The sequence below is a fragment of the Triturus cristatus genome, chromosome 3_1 (genome assembly GCF_964204655.1).
Source record: "Triturus cristatus chromosome 3_1, aTriCri1.1, whole genome shotgun sequence".
Classification (NCBI taxonomy): domain Eukaryota; kingdom Metazoa; phylum Chordata; class Amphibia; order Caudata; family Salamandridae; genus Triturus; species Triturus cristatus.
This window is the reverse complement of record NC_140583.1, coordinates 865,858,723-865,881,995: the sequence shown is the minus strand read 5'-3', so window position 1 is coordinate 865,881,995 and position 23,273 is coordinate 865,858,723. Positions and strand designations below refer to the sequence as shown.

General features: G+C 48.8%; 1 protein-coding gene across 10 annotated transcripts in view; it reads right to left on the bottom strand.

The window, feature by feature from the left end:
• TLK1 (tousled like kinase 1) overlaps nt 1-23,273 on the bottom strand; it is a 967,987-nt gene that overhangs the window by 274,292 nt on the left and 670,422 nt on the right. For all 10 annotated transcript variants that reach the window (XM_085645312.1, XM_085645310.1, XM_085645315.1 and 7 more), the window contains one exon: nt 10,701-10,798. In XM_085645312.1, the coding sequence (XP_085501438.1) occupies nt 10,701-10,798 (98 nt within the window). The remainder of the gene's footprint in view (nt 1-10,700; nt 10,799-23,273) is intronic.

Below are 23,273 nucleotides of genomic sequence, written 5' to 3'. Positions count from 1 at the left end.
GTTTCTGCGACGATGACCCCCCAGTGTGATTTCCCTTAAGGTCCAAAGCAATATTTCTAAATGTACTAGCCCTCTGCCTAGTATTTTGGGTGGATTTATTGACATTGATGGGTGAATTTGACTCCAGTACGGTTGGATCAATTGTTATTATAGGCTCTTTCAGGGTGGGAGATTTACTCGACCGCATGCCCCCCGGTGGATTATTATTAAGGGCTAACTTCCTGTTACCCCTTAGTGTCCCGGACTTACTCAAAGTTTTAGTAAGATCAGTCAATTCAAATAACTGCTTTTCAATGCATTTCAATCTAGTCTCCAGTGGAGCGAGATGCAATGTAAGTAGTTTACTCATATGATCTAAGAGTTTGTCCTCGGGCTCAGTGGCCATGATGATTAAAGGCGTACTGGGGGGAGACGTCTATACGTTCTATATCCAAATTAGCATTGTTCATGTCTGGCCGAGTACTACTACAAGTAACCTTTGATTGTTTATGACCCCCCTCTTGGACGCTTAACAAAGGCTCACGAATCACCTTTTTCACAGGCACTATCGGTTTCTGACATTTCTTAGGTTTCTTTACGCTTTTAGTTTTTCTTTTCTTAGAATTTTTTGACGATTTTGGTATAGCGCCCTCTATGGACCCCCTCCGCTGTAAGTCAGTTGAGGCTTCTAATGAAGGATCATGTGAGGAGATCGAAGACCTATCTAATTCTAAGACTGATGTAAATTCAGAAGCTGATACTGACAAGTCCACCGTATTTGGGAGACTATGTCGATCAGCCTGAGTGCCAATGAGAGCTAGGTCTTTAATTTGCTTAGCTGGGGTTTTAACTGAAGCAATATGGCCCATAGATGAACGTTTTGCTAGTGCCAACTCCTGGGAGACTCTACGTTCCATGAGTGCAATCCCTTGGTCAATAACAGAGTTAGCTCTAATAATGAAGTTGTCCAAAGGGCCAGTTATGCTGTTTGAGTCCGTGGCCGTTTTGCTCCTGGTTCCTCTTGTAGTTGTCATAATTATAATGATTATAGTGAGTAGCAAAGCGGCCGATATTTGGACTCATTCGATGAAAAGGGAATGTTTACAAATACAGCGTTAAAATTGTTAAGGGAGTAACCAGGTCCGAACTTAATCGGACACTTAACAGAGCGTAAAAAGTTGATAATTTTAATAAAACACGCCAATGAAAAACAGGGAAGTGTCCGGGAAGAGGCCTCAGGTGATGTTAGTTTTGCCACTGAAAGGCCTCGCAGTCCCTCACGCCCTAAAACAAGCACTGGCAATAGTCCGGTATCAATGGCAGGGACAAAGTCCCAAGCTCGAGCGGCACCCGTAGTGCGGGGCCCGCGAGTAGTCTTATGAACAATGCAAGAAACAGGGGGAGTGTCCAGGAAGAGGCCTCAGGTAATGTTAGTTAATTTTACCACTGAAAGGCCTCGCAGTCCCTCACGCCCTAAAATAAACACAGGCAATAGTGCGGTATCAATGGCAGAAATAAGGTCCCCAGCATAAAACTAAATTAAACTGAAGTATATAATATAATATAAAAACAATTATATAGCCGTGATAATAGTCATAAAATTACATCCGTGTATACAAATGTAGAACCCACAAAAATTCTCAGAATATAACTCTGTGGGTGCAAATTAACATGAATAGAAAGGAACTGGCTTGCGTCCTCTGCAGGTTTAATACACAAGCAAGCAGGTCACAGTCCTTAAGTCAAAACGAGTAGGGATAACAAGCCCCGTATAGGTCACAGTACCTTTATAGATGAAATCCACAACTAAGAGGGGGGGCCCAGCCCTGCCTCTTCCTGGCGATGACAGGCGCGAGACGGGCCCGCCCTTGGCCCGGGCTTCGCCCGCGCGCGTCCCGCGCTGCGGTGGCACCCGGCGGCTTTTCAGCTGTTCCGGCCGACCGAGGTGACGTCACCTGCTGCGCCGGGAGCGTGGAACGCTGGGCAATGTACTTCCGTCTGGGCCGTTCCCCTCACAGCGTCGGTGAAAGTGTAGGAGCAACCAGGATTCCCCCGCTGGCAGAAGCTTCCCCTCTCAACGGGTCAAGGTAGGGTTGAGTTGAGAGGTTTCCAGCGTGTTGGAGCGCGACGGGATTGTCAATCCTGGTCAAATCTAAAAACCAGCAACGGTCCCATCAGACAGTCCAGCCACAGCTGTGCCCACCACACGGAAGACTCTTCTATGTTTGAGAACAAGCTCTCTGCTTTGAATATATATATATATTCCAGGCTGTCTTCGTAATTGTCTTAGGTGCGCCCTCCGCCATGTATCCTACAGCTGTCCGCTTCGCCTCCCCGTTGATCAAGTAAGCGACTCTTTATGCCAGAGGGGGCTGCGGGGAAGTTAGCTATCAAGTTGATAGGACGGTTGTGCCACTGTCCGCGTGGAAGTTGGTGACCCTGTATGCCAGAGGGGGCCGCCGTGAAGAGGAATCTGCTGCTGCTCTGATTGGGCCATCGCCCACATGAGGAGAAGGTGTAGTGACCCTATACACCAGAAGGGGGGACTGGAGGAAGACAAGGATCATAGCCTGTTAGATGCCATTTTTGCAAGGAGAGGCTCTTGTGGTAACCAGTGCGGGCAGGAGCCCAGAATGAGGATACAAACTAGAATGCATCACACACACCCCTTACCCCCACCAGGAAGACAAAGGAAAACTTACTGGTGGAGCATTGAGAACAGTCAGCCAAGGTACCTGCAGAGCCGCATTTGTGATAGTCACAGTCGCCTTGCTCACAAGACACGCTCTTGGGAGACTCCATTTGAACAATCCCTGCAGGTGCTGGTCAAACGGAGTATAGGGCCAGAAGGCGCCGGGGGAACTTGTTTCCCCGGACAGTGCTTCTGCACTGAACTAGGTTTGACTTTTCTAACAGAGTTGTAGGGGGACTTCTGAGACTCAGACTGCTAGTGGAGCCTAACCTGAAGGTCGCATATTGTGAATGGGGAATAACCACTAGTGCTAGTGAGAAGAGAGTGGGACTCAGGGGACTGCCATTAAACACTAGAGCCTTGACTTCAGGGGGGCTCCTTGTATATGCCGTATTCTACTTTGTGATCCTATATAAATAACCCTTTTAACATAAAAAAAGTATTTCACCCGACAATCATTTATTGCTGTTATTGAACGTGTTTTGAGTTGTGAGCTTGTGCCCCCCCCCCCCACCCCCCCAGATTGTTGGCACAGACGGATGGGTTCTAATGTCAGTTATCTTACAGTACAGCTGTTTCTTTACAAACTAATGGCAGATGGAATTTGTGTGCACATTTTGATTAAATGATTGTGAGGTCCTAGAACTAATTGCTTATCCATTTGGCACAATAGTCAGTGCCTATCTGCAACTAGTAATTCTTAGCCATTTAAGATTTTTACTTAAAGTGATGCACAGGAAACAGAGGAACAAGTTACTAACCTTCGGTAACGATGTATCTGTAAGAAACATTAGTTAGTTAGATTCCTCACCTTAGAATATCCCCAGGCGTCAGACTGGATCCGGAAGATTCTTCGTCAGCAATACCCCTTGCGCGTCGCTAGGCGTCGTCTGCGGCTCCGCGTCCGTCGTCGGCGTCGTGCGCCGGGATGACGTCGTCGGAGTACTTAGACGCCGCCCTCGCGCGCTGACGTCAGTTCTTGTACATAGCCTTCCGCGCCAGGAACGCAGAGCCATGCAAAGACCGACACTGGTGCCAAAAATAAAATCTAGGGGCCTGAAAGGACAACCTTAACCCTAGATGTCAGTTCGCAGAACGGGGAGGATGGGAGGGTCGGTGAGGAATCTAACTAACTAATGTTTCTTACAGATACATCGTTACCGAAGGTTAGTAACTTGTTCATCTGAAAGAAACACGTTAGTTAGATTCCTCACCTTAGAATAGATACCCAAGCAATACCATCCCCGGTGGTGGGTCTGCGAACCAAGATCACACCAGAAAGTCCTGGAGGACAGAACGGCCAAAGAAGCCATCCCTCCGGACTTGGCTGTCAAGGCAATAATGCCTGGCAAACGTGTGTAGAGAAGCCCACGTCGCCGCCTGACAGATGTCCTGCAAAGGGACTCCCCGTCCCAAGGCAGTAGTAGCCGCCGTGGCCCGAGTAGAATGGGCGCGCAGCCCAACAGGAGGGTCCTTTTTAGCCAAGGAATAGCAGATTTTTATACACAAAACGACCCACCGAGAGATGGTTCGTTTGTGCACAGCTTTCCCCTTCTTAGCGCCCACGTACCCAACAAAAAGCTGGTCGTCCACCCGGAACTGTTTTGTGCGGTCCAGATAAAAGGAGAGCGCACGTTTTGGGTCCAGACGGTGGAGCCTCTCTTCCTCTTTGGAAGGATGCGGAGGCGGAAAGAAGGTGGGCAAGGTGACAGACTGCCCAAGGTGAAAAGGGGTCACCACTTTAGGAAGAAAGGAGGGACGAGGCCGAAGGACAACCTTGTCCGGATGAACAGATAGGAAAGGAGGCTTCGAAGATAAAGCCTGGAGCTCACTCACCCGTCTAGCCGAGGTGATGGCTACCAGAAAAGCAGTCTTTAGAGTTAGAAGACGAAGAGGGCAATTGTGAAGAGGCTCGAAGGGAGCGCACATCAGGAAGGTCAATACCAGATTCAAGTCCCACTGAGGCATTACAAAAGGGACAGGAGGGAACGTGTGTGTAATGCCTTTGAGAAAGCGTGTAACCACAGGGGACTTGAAAAGAGAAGGCTGATCAGGAAGCCGCAAGAAGGCGGAGATGGCAGCAAGATAACCCTTCAGGGTGCCCAGGGCAGAGCCCTGCCGGGCCAGAGAAAGAAGGAAGAGGAGAACCTCAGAAAGAGGGGCGGAAAGGGGATCCACAGCCTTTGCTGTGCACCATGCCACAAATTTGTTCCACCGGCAGGCGTATACCGACTTCGTGGAGGGACGCCTGGCTGCCAGAATGATATCACAGACTTCAGGAGGCAAGTCAAATGGCATCAACTGCCGCCGCTCAATCTCCACGCATGGAGGTGGAGGCTGGACAGGTTCGGGTGGAGGACCGTCCCCTGCTGATGCGACAGAAGATCCTCCCGAAGGGGCAGACGTATCGGGGGATCGGTCAACAGACTGAGTAGCTCGGGATACCAGTATCTTCGTGCCCAATCCGGAGCCACCAAGATGACTTGGGCCCGGTCGCGCCTGATCTTCTTCAGCACTCTGGGCAGAAGTGGTAAAGGCGGAAAGGCGTACAACAGACCGCAACTCCACTCGTGACGAAAAGCGTCGCCGAGCGAGTGCCGCCTTGGAAATTCCAACGCGCAGAACTGCTGACATTGCGCGTTCTCTTCGGTGGCGAATAGATCTAACCAAGGCTCTCCCCACTGCTGAAAGAGGCCTTGCACCACTTCGGAGTTCAGACGCCATTCGTGATCCATCATGCACCGGCGGCTGAGTTCGTCTGCTCTGGCGTTCAGAGAGCCCGCCAGATGTTGAACCACCAGGGTGACGCCCTGGTGTTCCAGCCATGTCCAGAGGCGCAGAGCCTCCTGACAAAGGGTCCACGACCCCACCCCGCCCTGTTTGTTGCAGTACCACATGGCGGTGGTGTTGTCCGTGAACACCTGCACGACACTTCCCCTGACAGAGGGAAGGAAGGCTTTCAGTGCAAGCCGGATCGCTCTCAACTCCAACAGGTTGATGTGGAGACGAGACTCCACCGGAGACCAGAGGCCTCTGATCTCCGCCTCTCCCATATGGCCACCCCAACCCAAGAGGGACGCATCCGTCACTACGACATGCTCCGGTTGGGGAAGGGAGAGGCTCTTGCCCTTGACCCACTCGCGGTCCGTGAGCCACCACTGCAGCTGCTGTGCAGTGCCCTCCGAGATCAAGACATGGTCGGACAGGTTGCCGTGATGCTGGGCCCACTGAAACTTCAGGTCCCACTGCAGAGCCCGCATGCGCCGCCTGGCGTGATGCACTAGTAGGATGCAGGAGGCCATCAGCCCCAGAAGCCGCAACACTAGCCTGACCGAAACCCGGGATAGAGGCCGAAAGATGGGAATCAGGGCCTGTATATCCCGGACCCGCTGTTCCGGTGGATGGACCCGGAACTGCGCCGAATCGAGAACCGCTCCGATGAAGAGGAGCTTCTGAGAGGGACTCAAGTGTGACTTCGGCACGTTGATGGAAAACCCCAGCAAATGCAGGAGATCCGCCGTAGTCTGGAGGTGGGAGACGACTGCCTGGGGCGAGCCCGCCTTCAACAACCAGTCGTCGAGATAGGGGAAGACTGGGACCCCTGATCTGCGCAGATGAGCTGCGACCACCGCCATCACTTTCGTGAACACCCGAGGGGCACTGGTGAGGCCGAAGGGGAGCACGGTAAACTGAAAGTGCTCTTGGCCCACCGTGAACCGCAGGTAACGCCGGTGGGCCGGCAGGACGGGGATATGGAAATATGCGTCCTGCAAGTCCAACGCTACCATCCAGTCTCCAGGGTCTAGGGCAGCTAAAACCTGAGCCAACGTTATCATCTTGAACCTTTCCTTTCGGAGGAAGGCATTGACGTTCCGGAGGTCCAAGATAGGGCGCAGGCCCCCCTTGCCCTTCTTGGGAACCAGAAAGTAGTGGGAATAACAACCACGACCTACTTCTGGACTCGGAACGCGCTCGACGGCCCCCTTGGCCAGGAGAGCCGAAACTTCCTCGCGGAGAAGATCCAAATGATCCCCCGAGATACGGTGGTGTTGTGGTGGCATGGCTGGAGGGGTCGTCTCGAAGGGGAGGGAGTAGCCCCTTCGGACGATTTGCAGCACCCACCTGTCCGATGTGATGGACCGCCAGTGGAGCAGGTGATGGCGAACTCTGCCGCCCACTGGCGTGGTATGGGCCTGAAAGCTCGGACTAGGAAGGCTTGGAGGCGGATGCTGCCGGGGTGGATGTGGGCTGACCACGTCGGCCTCCATTTCCGCCACGGCGGAAGCCACGTCCGCGACCGCGCGCAGGTTGGTTCTGCGGCTGGTGGCTCTGCGGACGTGAGGAGGCGCCCCTTCCTTGGCCACGAAAGGGGCGAAAAGCGGAGGTGTGCGCCCGCGGAGCCGAGAGGCCCAAGGACTTGGCCGTAGCCCGGGAGTCCTTAAAGCGGTTCAGCGCACTGTCCGCCTTCTCACCAAACAGGCGAGTGCCATCAAAGGGCATGTCCATGAGGGTGTTCTGGACATCCCCGGAAAAGGACGTGGACCGCATCCAGGCGTGGCGGCGGAGCGCCACCGTGGTGGAAATCGCCCGACCTAGCGAGTCCGTGGTGTCAAGCCCACATCTTATGGCGTGCCGTGCTGCATCCCTCCCATCGGCCAGAGCCTGGGAAAGACGCGTCCGGACCTCCTCCGGACACAGGGGCAGCACGTCCTCCACCGTATCCCACAGAGAATGGGAATAACGGTCCAAGAGACAGGCGGTATTTAAAGACCGCAGGCCCAAACTAAGGGACGAGAACAGTTTCTTGCCAAACTGCTCGAGTCTCTTGGAATCCCGGTCCGGCGGAGCGGTCGGGAAGGAGGATTGGGAAGTAGAGGCCTGGATAACCAGACTCTCGGGGGTGGGGTGTTGGGACAGGAAGCTGGGGTCGCCCGGAGCAGGGCGGTGGCGCCTGGCAACGTTCCTATCCACAGGAGGAACTGTGGAGGGCTTGGACCAGGTGCCCTGCAGAACGTCAGTGAGGGCCTCGTTAAACGGCAGCAGAGGCTCAGTGGAGCTTGCTGAGGTTTGAAGCACCTCAGTGAGGATGTTGGTCCTCACAGCCACGGCAGGCAACTCGAGCCCAAGGGCCTCAGCCGCCTTGCGCAGCACCACAGAAAATGCTGCACCCTCCTCCGAAGCCACGGTCGGAGGAGAAGTGAATCCAGCGTCTGGCGAGGTGTCCAGCCCGCTGGCCTCCCCCAGCTCATCTGCCCAGTCCTGAGAAAGCTGTGACTGAACAGCCAGAGGGTCCTCGAACCCCTCCCAGTCGCCCCCTTCTTCCGAATCCTGATAAACAGGAGGAATGATCGGAACCGGACTGTAGAGATGGTAGGTCTCTAGCGGCGTCGGATGCGGCGTCGGCGGACGCCGTGCCGGCGTCGGGTCCGGATGAGGGCTAAACTGGGGCGTCGGCGTCACAGGCGTCGGCGGCGCCGGTGACGGCGTCGGTGGTTCAGGCGTCGGCGCCGGTGGAGGAGTGACAAGGTCAACCGGCGTCGACTGGGGCCCAGGCATGGGCCCCGCGGGGACCTGCGGCGTCGAGACCGGAGTCGTCGACGGCGCCGGGGCCGGAGCCGCCGGCACGCGAGGTCGCCCAGTCGAGCCCGCGGGGCCCGAAGGCGCGCCAGCGGGCGTCGACGGCGGGGCCAGGCTCCTCATGGCCGAGAGGAAGGCACTGATCTCCGCCGGCGCCGCGTCAGCCCCAGGGACCGGAAGGTATGGGGGCGGACGCGGCACCTGCGGCTCCGCCGGAGCCGCGGGGGTGGAACCACTTGGACCCTCGGCCGAGTCGCGCGACCGGCGAGGGGAGTCCGAAGAGCGATGTCGCCTCTTGGACTTCTTTGAGTGTTTGGACTTACCCGACGACTTGGAGCCAGACGATCGATGGTGGCGTCGGCTAGGGCTCCGCGAGCGATCCTTGGACCTCCTCCTGGACCGGGATCGCGCACGACGCGGAGCCGAGTGGCGAAGCTCGAGAAGCTTGCGGGACCGCTCCCGCCTAGCCTTCGAAGTCAGGGCCTGACAGTCGTTGCACGACTCCGCGTCGTGGTCGAGGCCTAAGCAATAGAGGCACCGGCGGTGGTGATCGGTCACCGACATCAGTCGATGACAGTCTTCACAAGCCTTGAACCCAGGCATCCTACCGGCACCAGATGTCGACAGACAGGGATCAAAAATGATCAAAAAGATTTAGTCAAAAAAGACTAAAAGGGGTAGCTCTCCCGGATCTGCGCTTACTGGCGCGGAAAAAAGAAGAACTGACGTCAGCGCGCGAGGGCGGCGTCTAAGTACTCCGACGACGTCATCCCGGCGCACGACGCCGACGACGGACGCGGAGCCGCAGACGACGCCTAGCGACGCGCAAGGGGTATTGCTGACGAAGAATCTTCCGGATCCAGTCTGACGCCTGGGGATATTCTAAGGTGAGGAATCTAACTAACGTGTTTCTTTCAGATTAAGGATGTCACTGTCTACAATTGTTTGGAGTGCCCCTTTCTGAATCTTTGAAAAGGGCTTTCTTCTTTCCAGCCCTACAGCATTGCTGTATGAACAAGGCCAGATGTGCGTGTATGGGATAGTAGAATGAGATAGTCTGTTCTGTAAATTTTCTTTTGAATCAGAGGATGAGGTGGAACTGCAATAGCAACCTCTGCAGATCGGGGAGGTAACATACATGGTGGAGGAAGTTGTTACAATAACCACCACCAATGGACGAGTATATACAGGGTCTCCTTGTAGTCATGCAACAGTGCTTCCCACTGTTCAGCTTTATTCTGAAGACAAATTCTTTTGAAAGGGTGACATTATTAATAGGGACAAATTTGCTCCGTACTCACTGTTACATAATCTTATCCCCCGAGTTGCGCCTCTAGTTATGTTTTCTTGGACTTGAGGGGCGTTTATCCCTTTTTTGAAATATCAGAGAATACAATAGTAAATTATCAATCTGGATGATATTACAATTTATCAGTGCTTCCAACTGGGTAGGGGGCGGTGTTCCCAATACTGGAGGGTGTTGGCAGGTGCTGATGTACATCAAGACCAGCCAAACAGAATAACCCGATGTGACCAAACAGCCACTACCATGCCTACTCCTCTGTGTAGTTCACCATGACATTGGACATTCTACCTTCTGTACTTGTTTATTTTTCACCTTCCATGTCTGCAAGGTTAGGCCTAAATCTCCTGAGGTCTAAGCATACTCAGGCGAATATTCCCCTTATTTATATTGCAAGAAATATATCCCCTTTTCTGATTGTGGCTCCCAGGGTCCTGCTTCCAAATGTGCCCCTCTGCCCCCTGACCAGCAAGCCTCATGACTCCGGAGACAACCAGACATCCAAATCTTCACCCGTCATACCATCTCACTTCAAACTCAGTGGCAGCCATCTACCACCAGAGGAGTGACAGTATTCCATACAGCCTTGTTCTGCAGGACTGCCACTGTTGTAGCCCCTGTGTTTATTGTAAAGCAGAGGAGTGAGCACCTGCCATCTTGTAGCTGCTTCTGCCAGATTAGTGTGACACAGTGCTACAATTCCCCCATCTTGCAGGCTGTGGGAGCTTTACAAGGCCTGATTGAAGATACTGAGAGCTTTGCAAGTTCTTAGTCTGGCTTCTGCTGTGCAGCTGCAAGCAACTACTGTGGCCATTGCGCCGAGGGTAGTGGGGTGAGAAGTTGGCAATTGATTCAAGGCACAACGACCAAGGAAAAAAAGCAACTATTACTGACCCTAGATACAGCAGGACAACAATTAAGGGCAATGAAGAGATAAATGTTCATTAAATAAGACAATGCAGCAAACATTGCAGCACCTATCTGATAGGTTAAGTTGGGTCAGTTTTAGTTTCAGCAAATTGTTTTACAAGAGTGAACCTAACAAAATAATGTATTCATCACAAAAAATGACTAGGTATTTTTAGGAACCGGCTTAGATTAATACAAGCCACTATATTTTCATGAAAAAGCAAAACCGGGATAGCTTACTGTGAATTATCTTCATTGTTTATTCGTTTTAGTTCTCGGATGTGAAGGTTTCGGACTCTTTCTAAACGTTCAAGCTCAGCCTGAATTTCTGCTTCCTCCTGCAAAAAGTAAATATTCATAAAAATGTTATGCATTAAGTAATATAGCTGCCTGCATATTTCATTATTCTCATTGATAATGTAATTCTTTACAAAAGATATTAAAACATTCAAAATACTACTTCGTGTTTATCAAATTATGAAACATTGTTTATAATATTGCAAATTCTCATGCAAATTAACATCACATCAGAAAAATATTGCAAACAAGGACAGTAGAGGGTAGAGGACAGTTGAAGAGATTAACTATTAGGGTCTCTACTCCCTTACTGGAGAGAATAAAATATAGAGGTAAGACTGATGAATAGCTAAAAATAACCTGCGTTTGTATTAAGTTGTTAAAGGAAGAAAAAATGTAATGACCAGGAAAAGCATAAGCAACTAAAGAGGACCTTTAGTTTTAAGCAAGGAAAAGAATTTGTCAGGAATAGGACATTAAGACCGTTAAAAACTGGAGGCAAGATTCAAAGTTACATGTTCCAATTCCAAAAGCACATTGGAAGAGGTATCTTTATAGAAAGGGGCTTTACTGTAGCTCAGTTTGTCAAATTTAGGAGTTGCAAACATCACTTTATTCCAAAATTCTATAAGTACTTCAAAGATAGTCTGAAGCCATCCTGCCCAACTATTATGTTTGCACAGTAAGCCTTGCAAGAACACTAACTTGTATTTCTTTATATGCACGTAGTACCATCTTAATTCAACTAATTTCAATTACTGATTTATACATATAGGTCTCAAGTTAAATGTGAAAAACAATATTTTTCCAGCATGGCATGAAGAAATCGGTTGAATGTGTTGACTCTCCAATGCATTACCTCACATTCATCTCCATCCACAGTAATGTTCAGTTGTATTTCACAGAACTGTTGCCAACATCTCTGGTGCATATAGAAAAACCTCATCAACAAGTCAGAGTAATATCCTTGTTTATCAAGTAAGGAATATGCTACTTACCAGTATGCATCTGTTCTTGGCATGTAGAGCTGCAGAGCCACACACTAAGGATAAGATCGCCATCTGGTGTTGGGCTCGGATGATTGCAGGTTGTTGTTGTCTTCGGAAGAAGTCTTTGTTCACGAGATTGGGGACTCCTCCCCTGGACAACAGTGCGCATGGGCATCCACTCCATCCTCAGATTGTTTTTCGCCATGATGGGAAATGGAGTGTGTAAGAAGTAAAGAGAAAGGATGTCCATGTGTAGTGTCTAATTAAGACAATGCTGGAACAGATACAGGTCCCGGGGAGGCAGGTGGGCGTGTGTGGCTCTGCAGCTCTACATGCCAAGAACAGATGCATACTGGTAAGTAGCATATTCCGTTCGAGGCATATGAGCTGCAGATCACACACTAAGGATAGACTATATAGCAGTGTCTCCCCTAGCGGTGGTCACCTGTATCAGTTGCAGCAGTTTGGAATAGAGTTTTTAGGACAGCTTGGCCTACTGAAGCTTGTTGTTTGGATTGCACATCAACACAGTAATACTTAGTGAAGGTGTGTGTAGTAGACCATGTGGCTGCTTTGCAAATGTCTAAGGGGATGTTCCCTAAGAATGCCATAGAGGCCCCTATTTTACGCGTGGATTGCGCTGTAGGGGGAACGGTAAGAGTACGTTTAGCTTTTTGGTAACATATTTGGATACATTTGACTATCCAACTGGCGATACCCGATTTGGAAATGGGGTTGCCTTTGTGTGGTGGAGCGAAAGCAACAAACAGTTGCTTGGTTTTCCGAAAAGGTTTGGTACTATCGATGTAATAGAGCAAGGCCCTTTTAACATCTAAGGTATGAAGTGCCCTCTCGGCTACTGAGTCTGGATTAGGGAAGAAGACTGGCAGTTCCACAGACTGGTTTAGATGGAAAGGGGAAATGACTTTAGGGAGGAATTTTGGATTCGTCCTAAGAACCACTTTGTTCCGATGTAGTTGTAGGAAGGGTTCTTCGAGAGTCAAGTCTTGTATTTCACTTACTCTTCGCAGGGATGTGATTGCGATGAGGAAAGCCGCTTTCCATGTTAGGAACTGCAGTTCGCATTTGTGCATTGGTTCAAATGGTGGACCCATGAGCCTTGTTAGAACAATATTAAGGTTCCACACCGGGGAAGGCGGTAACCTTGGAGGAATGATTCTTTTAAGACCCTCCATAAATGCTTTAATAGCTGGTACCTTAAAGAGGGACAGGTGTTGTCTATTTTGCAAATAGGCTGCTAATGCCGCTAGATGTAGACGTATAGAGGAATACGCTAAATTGCATCTTTGCAAGTGCAATAAATAGCAAATGATGTTCTGGATGGAAGCATCCAGTGGTTGTATGTCATTGTTAGCGCAGTAAATGGCAAATCTTTTCAATTTTGCAGCATAGCATGCCCTAGTAGTAGGTCTCCTGGCTTCCTTAATGATATTCATACAGTCTGGAGGAAGGTTGAGGTACCCGAACTCTAAGACTTCAGGAGCCAGATTGCCAAGTTCAGTGTTTGAGGATCTGGGTGTCTGATTTCTCCATGGTTCTGGGTTAAGAGATCCGGGGAGAGATGCAGTTTTTGATGTGGAACTAGCGATAGTTCCAAAAGTGTGGTGAACCAGGGTTGACGTGCCCAAGTGGGAGCCACTAGGATGAGTGTTAGCGACTGTTTCAGTTTGCGTACCACAAATGGAATGAGAGGGAGAGGCGGAAAAGCGTATGCAAATCTGCCTGACCAGTTCATCCTTATTGCATTGCCCTTTGATCGCGGGTGTGGGTACCTGGCGGCGAAGGTTGGGCATTTTGCGTTTTCTGGTGTGGCGAACAGGTCTATGTCTGGTTGTCCCCACTTTTGGAAGAATGGGAGTAAGACTTTGGGGTGTAGTACCCATTCGTGTATCTGCTGTGTGTGGCGACTTAAGAGGTCGGCCACCTGGTTCTGAACCCCTGGGAGGTGTTCTGCTAGTAGGTAGATGTTCCGGGGAATTGCCCATCTCCAAATTTGTTGCGCCAGTTGGGACAGTTGTAGAGAATGTGTCCCTCCTTGTTTCTGTATGTAATACATTGTGGTCATGTTGTCCGTGCGGATGAGGACAGTTTTGTTTTGGAGATGCACTTGGAAGGATTTCAGTGCTAGGAACACCGCTAGAAGTTCCAGGTGATTGATGTGGAACTGTTTTTGTTGAGTGGTCCACCGTCCCCGAGTTGTGTGTTGAAGGAGGTGGGCTCCCCACCCTGTGAGATGCGTCGGTGGTCAGCACAACTTGTGGAAGGGGCTCCAAGAACGGCCGCCCTTTGGACAGGTTGATGGTGTTCCACCACTTCAGTGAGCGGAGTGAGCGGCTGTCCACCAACACCAGATCGGTAAGTTGTCCATGGGCCTGATTCCACTGTTGTGCTAGACAATCCTGTAAGGGACGCATTTGAAGGCGTGCATAGGTTACTATGGAGATGCATGACGCCGTCATGCCTAAGAGTTGCATGAACACTCTTGCGGGGAGAGAGGGTTGCGTTTGAAATGTTTTGATCAGACTTTGTATGTTGGCTATCCTGGCTATGCTGGGATAAGCTACGGCTTTGGCTGTGTCTATGGTGGCTCCCAGGTATTGTTGTACTTGGGAGGGTTGTAGTTGAGATTTGGGATAGTTGATGGTAAATCCCAAATTGTGCAGGGTTTGAATAGTGCTATGGGTGTGGTGAACGCATTGGTCTAGAGTATTGGCTTTTATGAGCCAGTCGTCCAGATAGGGGAAGACATGGATTTGTTGTCTCCCGAGATATGCTGCCACAACTGCCAAGCACTTGGTGAACACCCTTGGTGCAGTTGTTACTCCGAATGGGAGAACTGTAAACTGATAGTGCTGACCGTCTACCACGAATCGTAGATACTTCCTGTGAGCGGGATGCATAGGGATGTGAAAATATGCGTCCTTGAGGTCTAATGTGGCAAGGAAGTCTCCTTGTTGAAGTAAAGGAAGGACCTGTTGGAGAGTGATCATGAGGAAATGATCTGATTGTATGTACTGGTTCAGTAGTCTGAGGTCCAGTATGGGTCTCAAGGTTTTGTCCTTTTTGGGAATGAGGAAGTATAGAGAATATACTCCTGTGCCCTGATGTTGTAGTGGAACAGGTTCTATTGCGTTTTTCTGAAGCAAAGACTGTATTTCCTGTTTGAGGAGTGTGAGGTAGTGAGACGTCATGGGACGGTGTCTGGGTGGTATGTTTGGGGGCGGGTTTATGAGTTCGAGGCAGTAGCCATATTGGATAATTTGTCTTACCCACCTGTCTGTAGGTGATGGTATTCCAGACACGTAGGAACTGTTGAAGCCTGCCCCCGACCGGAGTGGAATGGTCTGGGGGGAGTGGTGGCAAGTCACTGTTTGGTGGCTGTAGAGGAGCGGGTGTTGTTGTTGTTACCCTGTCCCCGGCCTTTATTATTGTTTCCCCGATACCCTCCTCTAAAATATCCTTTGTTAGGGGATATTTGACCTGATGTTTTGAAGGTGGAAGAGTTGTCTGTTCCCACATTTTTGGAAGCTCCTCTATAAAAGGAGCGACGAAAGGAGCCTCTGGGTTGAGTAGACTGCAATGCTCCCATAGATTTTGCAGTTTCATTATCTCTCTTCATTTTTTCTAGGGCAGTGTCTACTGCCGGGCCGAATAGTTGCTCCGGATTAAAGGGTTGAGCAAGAATGGAGGTTTGTACTTCCGGCTTGAAGCCGGAGATGCGCAGCCATGCGTGGCGTCTAAGCAATACGCCTGTGTTGACTGCCCTAGAGGCGGTGTCCGCTGAGTCTAATGCACATTTATTAGTTTGCCTTCTTGTATGAGGTCAGTGGCCTGTGTTTTGAAAGGTTCAGGCAGGTGTTGTAAGAGATCCTCCAGTTGATCATAATGGGCTCTATCATAACGAGCCAATAGGGCTTGTGTATTTGCGATACGCCAGTGGTTAGGCGCTTGAGCGGCAACCCTTTTTCCCGAAGCCTCCAGGAGTTTAGACTCCTTGTCTGGGGGCGGCGTGTCTCCGGTTGTTTGGGAGCTGGCCCTTTTTCTGGCATTGGAGACGACTAGTGAGTCTAGGGGGAGTTGCGCCTTGATGTACGCAGGATCTTGTGGCGCTGGTCTGTATTTTTTTTCTATTCTGGGGTTGAGAACCCTGGCCCTGACAGGGTCTTTAAAAACCTCAGTGGCATGCTTTATCACTCCCTTAATCATGGGTAGAATGTTGACTGTTTTCTGGGACTGCTCAAAAGTGTCGAGTAGAAAATCCTCCTCAGGAGTGTCGGTGTGCATGGTGACACCATGAAACGATGCTGCTCTGTTAATAAGCTGACCGAACCCTAAATGATCATCAGGAGGGGAGGGTTTTGAGGGGTATGGAGCGGGGTCAGGCACATCAGGCAGTGGGTAAGTCTAGTAATCTACTGGTGCTGTGTCCGGGAGTGTAAAGGTATCAGTAGGATCAGTGGGATAAGTAAAGAAATCTGGGTCTCCCCCTCCCCCAAAATCATCATCATCCTGTGGAGGTGGTGTATGAGAAGGAGATGGTAGAGGTGCAGGCGGTGGGGGTTGGGGGGATGGAATAGGAGGTAATGGAGGAGAGGAAGGACGTATGGGTGAAGTGGCACAGTCCTTCTTTGGAGGTGCTGGAGGAGGTGGTGAGTCCAGCTTCCTTTTCTTGTAGGGCACCGCTGTGACATGTCCAGTGTTCGGATTTATGTAAATCCGTTTTTGCTTAGGATCAGGTCGAAAGAGTTCCTCAGTGTCCGAAGGCGGCTGTAGCGCCGTTTTTTTCGGTCCTTTATGGACGTGTTTTGGCACCGAAGATGTTTTTGGGTGCCGAAGAACTTTTCGGTTCCGGTGGATTTTTCGGTGCCGACGAGCCTTTCGGTGCCGACGGGCCTTTCGGTTGCCGACGGGCCTTTTGGTGCCAGTGGAGACCTCGGCGCCGAAGAACGTTTCGGTGCCGGTGGAGATTTCGGTACCGAAGCCTGCTTTGGTGCCGAAGGTTTTATAGGCACAATTACATGAGGTTTGCTCGAGCCCGAGCCACCTGCAGGCTTACTTTTCTTCGGAGCCGGGCCCGAGGGCGGGGCTTCAGAAGATGTTTTTGGATTGCGACTGGGCCCAGTTGGCAGAGTCTTGACCAATGTCTTTTTGGGTGGTGTTGGGGTAGGGGGGCTGGTACTCACGGGCTGCCCCGGATCTGAATCGTCGGCCTCGGACACGATTTGTAGATCTTCGGAGTCATCGTCAGGGACGTCCTGTGCAAAGATGTCTTCTGGTTCCGGAACCGGCTTGGCCATGATATGGCGTCGAGCTCTTCGGTCCCGGATGGTTTTCTTTGAGCAGAATGCGGCGCAGGCTGGACAGCTAAATTCGTTGTGGTCTGGTGAAAGGCACAAATTACAGACCTCGTGGTGATCGCTATGAGGGAACTTTGCTCCACATTGGGGGCATTTTTTAAAAGGTGTCCTTTCCATCAGCCGCGTCCGGAGTCGGTCCGATATGGTTTTCGACGTCGAGTTTTGAAGTTATGAGAGTTGTAGTGATTGCTATAAGTTTTCTGCTAGAGCGGAAAAAAGTTCATCCGAACCCAATGGCGGAAAAAAACAATCTGAGGATGGAGTGGATGCCCATGCGCACTGTTGTCCAGGGGAGGAGTCACCAATCTCGTGACCAACCTGCAATCATCCGAGCCCAACACCAGATGGCGATCTTATCCTTAGTGTGTGATCTGCAGCTCATATGCCTCGAACATTAAGATTTACCTCTAAATCCAATATTAAATAGATGTTTGATTCCTTACCCTTTATGAATATTCCTGAGGAATAAAGTTTTGCCCTTCCTTTCAGATTACTTTTGTCCTTAATACATATGATCTCTGAACCGTCCTCATGTCAAAGTAATCACCTTAGAAAGAATGAAATGAAGCTAGTAGACCTACAGACTAATTACTGTGGAAGGATTTCAGGTAAAAAGGTAGGCTCAAGAAGAATAAAACGCATCAAGTTATCTTTATTGAGAATATATTCCTTCTAATCTGTTTTTGGAATATCCTTATCAGTTTATGGGTGCGGACTGACCTACTGGCAGGAATGGAAACAATTTCCACAGCTGTTAATATAATTAAAATGTGCATGTACGTGACCACATATGTGGCTGTATGTTTTATACAGGGAACTCACTTTCCCCACATGGGTGCACATCCTTGCATTTCTCGCTTCTTAAAATAAATCAACAACAAATAAAATCCACGAGGTAGTCTTGACTGATCAATGACTCATGAGGACGGCAGGCAGGTGTTCACAATCTGAGCAAGCCTATAAGTTACTAGTCCTATTCACCAATAACTTAACTTTATTCAGCTCCTATGTCCTTGCTTTCGGTGACTCAAGTTGTGGGTTGATTCCACAAATGAAACAGAGGGGATGGCAACATTCAGCAGCAATTATTTACCCATTACTACAATTCGCCTGCTTTGGTACCTTTCAAAGATTCACATGTTCGATTTATTCTCAGGCTGGGGATCCTCATTAGTAAATGTTAAATATCAGTAGCATTATGAACTCATCTAACTTTGAATAAGCCTTGCACACATGGAAGTCTATTCTAGTCAATATGGTTGATAAACTGGACAGTGAAATGAAGAGACTGATGAAGCTTCATAAAATAGAGGGTGAAAAGGCTGCATAATAATAAATGAAAGATACCACAGATGGAATGTAGGCACAAGTTAGAAACCCTTTTTCTCCAGAAGTGGATATTTTATAGAATAAGACTATAAAAAAAGTCGCAATTAATTATATTAGTGGTACGTAGCTCATCTTAAGTGAAGTATCACCACTTGTGCTATGGCTAATCCTATCAAACTTGAACATCCAGGCAGCAGTGCGTTTTCAAGTTTCGAGTGGACTTCCATGTCCCTGCCTTGTAGATCTTGATCAATGGTATACCCACAAAAATGCAGCCATGGCCGGCATGCCTCTGGTGGAATCCTACCCCACTTTTTTAGCAATGGCCTTGCACTGGATAACGAATGCTAATCCAGTGAAAAAAAATAGTTGGCCCCACTACCTGGAATCATTAGTCTCATCTATGTTGAATTGTAAACACCTTGTCAATGTAATGACCTATGAGATACTGACCAAAGGTCGTAGAGTCATAGCCATCTAAAGTGACTTGCTCATTTAAGTGAAACAAGGGTGCCAATTTGGCATAAAGGTGTGGGTTAGTCCTGAGAGAAAATGTATTGCATCTTTCGGCTATGGTAGTTGATTCCTTTGCCTTTTGACCTGTGTGTACACCGATCTTAAATCGATAGTCAAAGATCTTGGGCTTAAACTTGTTGCCAGGTTCAAATTTAAATCCTAAATCTCTTCAGATGTATTAACCTGTGTTGTAACAGTCAAAAAACAGATCTTATTGCAAACTCCCTTTGGTATTTAATGACTTTCCTCCAGTCAGCATCTTGCAGGATTCCGAGGTCTTACTCCTATTTACTTTTCAGTTAGTCTAATGGAGGCTGGTAGTTATTGAGCAACAGCCTATAAATTTGTGATACTGCATGTTTATGGAGGGGTGCAATGAGCAGTCTAAATTCTAATAGGGATTTATCTGTAATGTCCTGCATTAAGGCAGTGTAGGTAAAGCATGCTGGACTTGCAGTATTGGGAATGATATTGTTGCATAAGTTCATTGAATGTCATCATGTCTTGGGTTCCCCATACACCTCCAACTTTGGATATGCCCAGGAGGCCACACTCTCGGAGTGGAGTCCCATATTGGTATCTTCTGAGTGATTTTGTCCCACCAATTCATTTCTCGATTCACCCTCTTCAAAATCCCAGTGATCTTAGCCAGAGTATAGATAACAGTGTGACCAGCCAAATATTTATGCTAGTTAATGGTCAGGCGAATATCAAAGACTTCCAGAACCCTGGAAATGAAATGTATGCATCTGGCAGGTAAAGAATGATGTAATCCGCATATAGAGAGATTAGGTCTTCCCATTCCATGTCCCAGCAGATATCCCTATGAGGGTGTCCCTCCTCATGCGCGCCACAAAGTTTCAATTGCAAACACAAACAACAAGGGGATAGTATACAACCCTATCTTGTGCCACGGCCCAATGGGAATTCTCTTGACAGCATATCGTTTAATCTCTCTCGGGCTATCAGGTGGATGTATAGCAGTTGCATCCACACCCTGAATTCGGGGTCCAATCCATTACTTTTGCAACACAGGGATTAGAAAAGGCCATTTAAGGGAGTTGAATGCCTCTCTGCATGTATTGTAAATTTGTAAATTTGATACTTGTATAGCGCTCTACTCACCCGCAAGGGTCTCAAGGCGCTTGTACGAATACCGCTGTGGAACCCATCCTGGCTTTCCCTGTGAGGCGTCCACTCCTGGGCACCCCCAAGGTGGAGGCCAGGCATCCTTAGCGTTGTGGGGGCCGTTGGAGATTAAGCAAGCTATTGCCCAGAGTTGCAGAGTGGGACTCCATGATTGGAATAGGCACCGAGGCGAGAATTATCAGGTCCGTGGAATTTTTGAGCCCAAGACCCGCCGAGGCGGGGAATTGAACCCTGGTCCCGGGCTAGACCTCCGCACCAGCGTCTGCCGCTCTAATCATTGAGCCACACTTCTCCACTGCATCCAGGGACAGCAGAATCACTGGTTCCTGCATCAACTCTCTCCTATGTTCCTACATCATCTCTATTCAATGTAAGACCTCTAAGAGACTCCTAAGGTTATGCTGGATGGATCTGTGTGGCATAAAGCCTGATTGATCCACAGCTACTAACTTTTTGATGACTTGTAATAATTTGATTAACCAACATTTTAGCTAGTATTTTGGCTTCCTTATTAAGTAAGGAAATAGGCCTGTGTGAGGCATAATCCTCCACCGATTTACTGCTTGTTCTAAAATGTTGTGGTAGGCATCTCTCCCTCCGGGCAGCCAAGAACATCTGAGCAAGAGGTTCACTGAGTTTCCCCACTGAAAACCCTTAAAGGATTTCTGGGAATCCATTAAGGCCCTGGTGTCTTCCCTGTTTTGTTGTTTTACAGCCTTCTCTACCTCCAGCTTTCAATTCAGCCCTTCTCAATCTTCTTGAGTGACTCTGGGAATGTCTCTTAGAAACTCCCAGACCTCAGTGTCTGTACATCTGTTCCTTGGATAATATAGTTGGAAATGGAGTTCATAGGCTTGGGCAATATCGGGTGAAGACTCTCCAGTTGGGGATTTGACTCTTCAAACCTACTTACTTCCCACCACATGCGACTTGTGGTATTTTGCACGACAGTGTCCTAGTTTCGTCCTCTAACAGCAGCCGATATTGTTAACTCATGATTGTTATTAGGTGGGCCAAGTCTATATCAAGATTGGTTAGTCACCTTTCCATTGGATTCAGCAATTGTCCTGAAAGACCATTCTGTATGCTTCCCAGACAGTTATCCCAGACTCACCAATCCTACTTTTTCTGCCATGCAAGTCTCAGTTGCTTCCTGCTGGGATTTCTTAGTCTCCCAATCTTTAATGTCATATGGATCCAACCTCCACTCCACCCGCTCTTATTTCATATCGGTATGGAATCTTTTGCAGAATGGGGAGATCCCTCTCGGTAGGAAGTGTGTGTCACAATATCTACACATGTGAGCCACTGGAACCATGAAGTAATGAGGAAACTTCATTGGCTTCCAATACACAGACGCTCCCAATTTAAGGCCTTGTGTTTGGTTTTCAAGGCATTGAAAGGCACTGGCCCAGAGTTTTTGAAGGCTTGTTTCAAGCAGTATGTGCCGGGGAAGGCACTGCGCTCTATGGAGGGCAATCTAGTGGTGGTGCCTAGGATAAAAAAGGCCAGCTGGGAAGGAAAGCTGTTTCCTATGGTGCAGCCACCGCATGGAACTGTCTGCCAGCACATATGAGGAAAACAGAGGAACTTCTCTCTTTCAGAAAGGGCTTGAAGACTTGGTTGTTCAGGGATTAGACACTCGTTCTCCAGGGAAGCTCAGTTCTTAGCACCAGGACACCCTTGGGTATAAGTGCGCTTTATAACTTCCTAATAATAATAATAGTCAACATTATCTGCATATTATTGGGCATGTAAGCGAACTGTTTCACATTGGATTGTTCCCCCCCTTAAACCCAGGGCATTTGCTAAATCTCTCAATCTGTTATGCCTTGTTGACTGGTTTTCATGACCCTATCGAATTCAGGCTGAATGGCTAGGTTGAGGTCACCGCACATCCAGCGTTTGCAGGATCCATCTCTCCATCTTCTTCAAGGCTCGTGCCTGGAGAACAGGGGGAGCATAGCAGGACACCACCAGAATCCTACTTCCATTCCAGTCCTAGAGTACAGCTCTGTAGCAAACCTCCGGGTTGGTCCATTTTTGTGTTCGTGTCAATGGAAAAGACCTAAAAGCCAGGATTCCTACCCTTCGAAAACCAGTATTCTTAACTTACCCCTTCCGAGGAAATCACATTTATTACCCACTGAATGGGTTCCTTGTAATATCAAATCTCGTTTTATCTGTAAAGGAATTTCTCCACGACTCCTCTTTTGATATTAGGACTCAGTCCATTAACACTCCATATCATTATATTTCAGCATAAACTTTTAGGCCTGTCACTTGGTGTCACAGCAATGACTTATTTAACCTCTCTTCCCCATCTGTGTGAGTCTTCTCTTCCACATTACATCTGGGTAGATTTCCTAATTCCGATAAGTGACCCCCTAATCCTCCCAAGTCCCCTCCCCCCCTTACCCTATAACCTCATGCTGTGGGCTCAGAACTACCCAGTTCCCCAATGCATGATATGTCTCTAACCCCCCCTCCACAAAACACAAATGTAATAAAATATTTTCATTATCCATTGAACTGGTTTCAAATGACTTGTGAAGTCTCAGTTCTACCTCTAATCTTACTGGCTTCTTTAGTTCACTGCCCACCCCCCCACCCCCGCCCTCTTTATTCTTGGCAACATTCTTCAAGAAAGAGCAGGATTTTCTAAGCTAGTATATCTCCCTGGGCTATAGATCATTCCTGGGACTTCAGTCTCCATGTTGCCAAGGTCACTATATGCATAAGGTGTCTAAGCACACCTGTGCCTTGTTTTCAATAGGGCACCAATTCTCCAGCCACTCCGAGACTACCACAGGAAAGATAAAGTACCACAATCCGCCCTCTGTTCGCATTATTTAACTTGGCTGGGAAGATCACAGCATATTTCAGATCCCGTTTACATAGCTTCACTTTCATAAAAGTAGGTCACTGGGCTTGTACTTCTTGTGTATAGTTTGGAAAGATCATAATTGTCTGTTTTAAAAAAAATAAAAAATAAAACACTGGAGCATGTAGATTAGTTGCCCTCAGGAAAGCATTTTGATACTTGTAATTTAGTATACGTTATATGATCAACTGCAGTTTAGCCCCGGGTTTAGGTGGAAGGCAAGACAGATAGTGCGCCTGTTCCACTACAAAGCGTGTAAATAGGTCCCCAG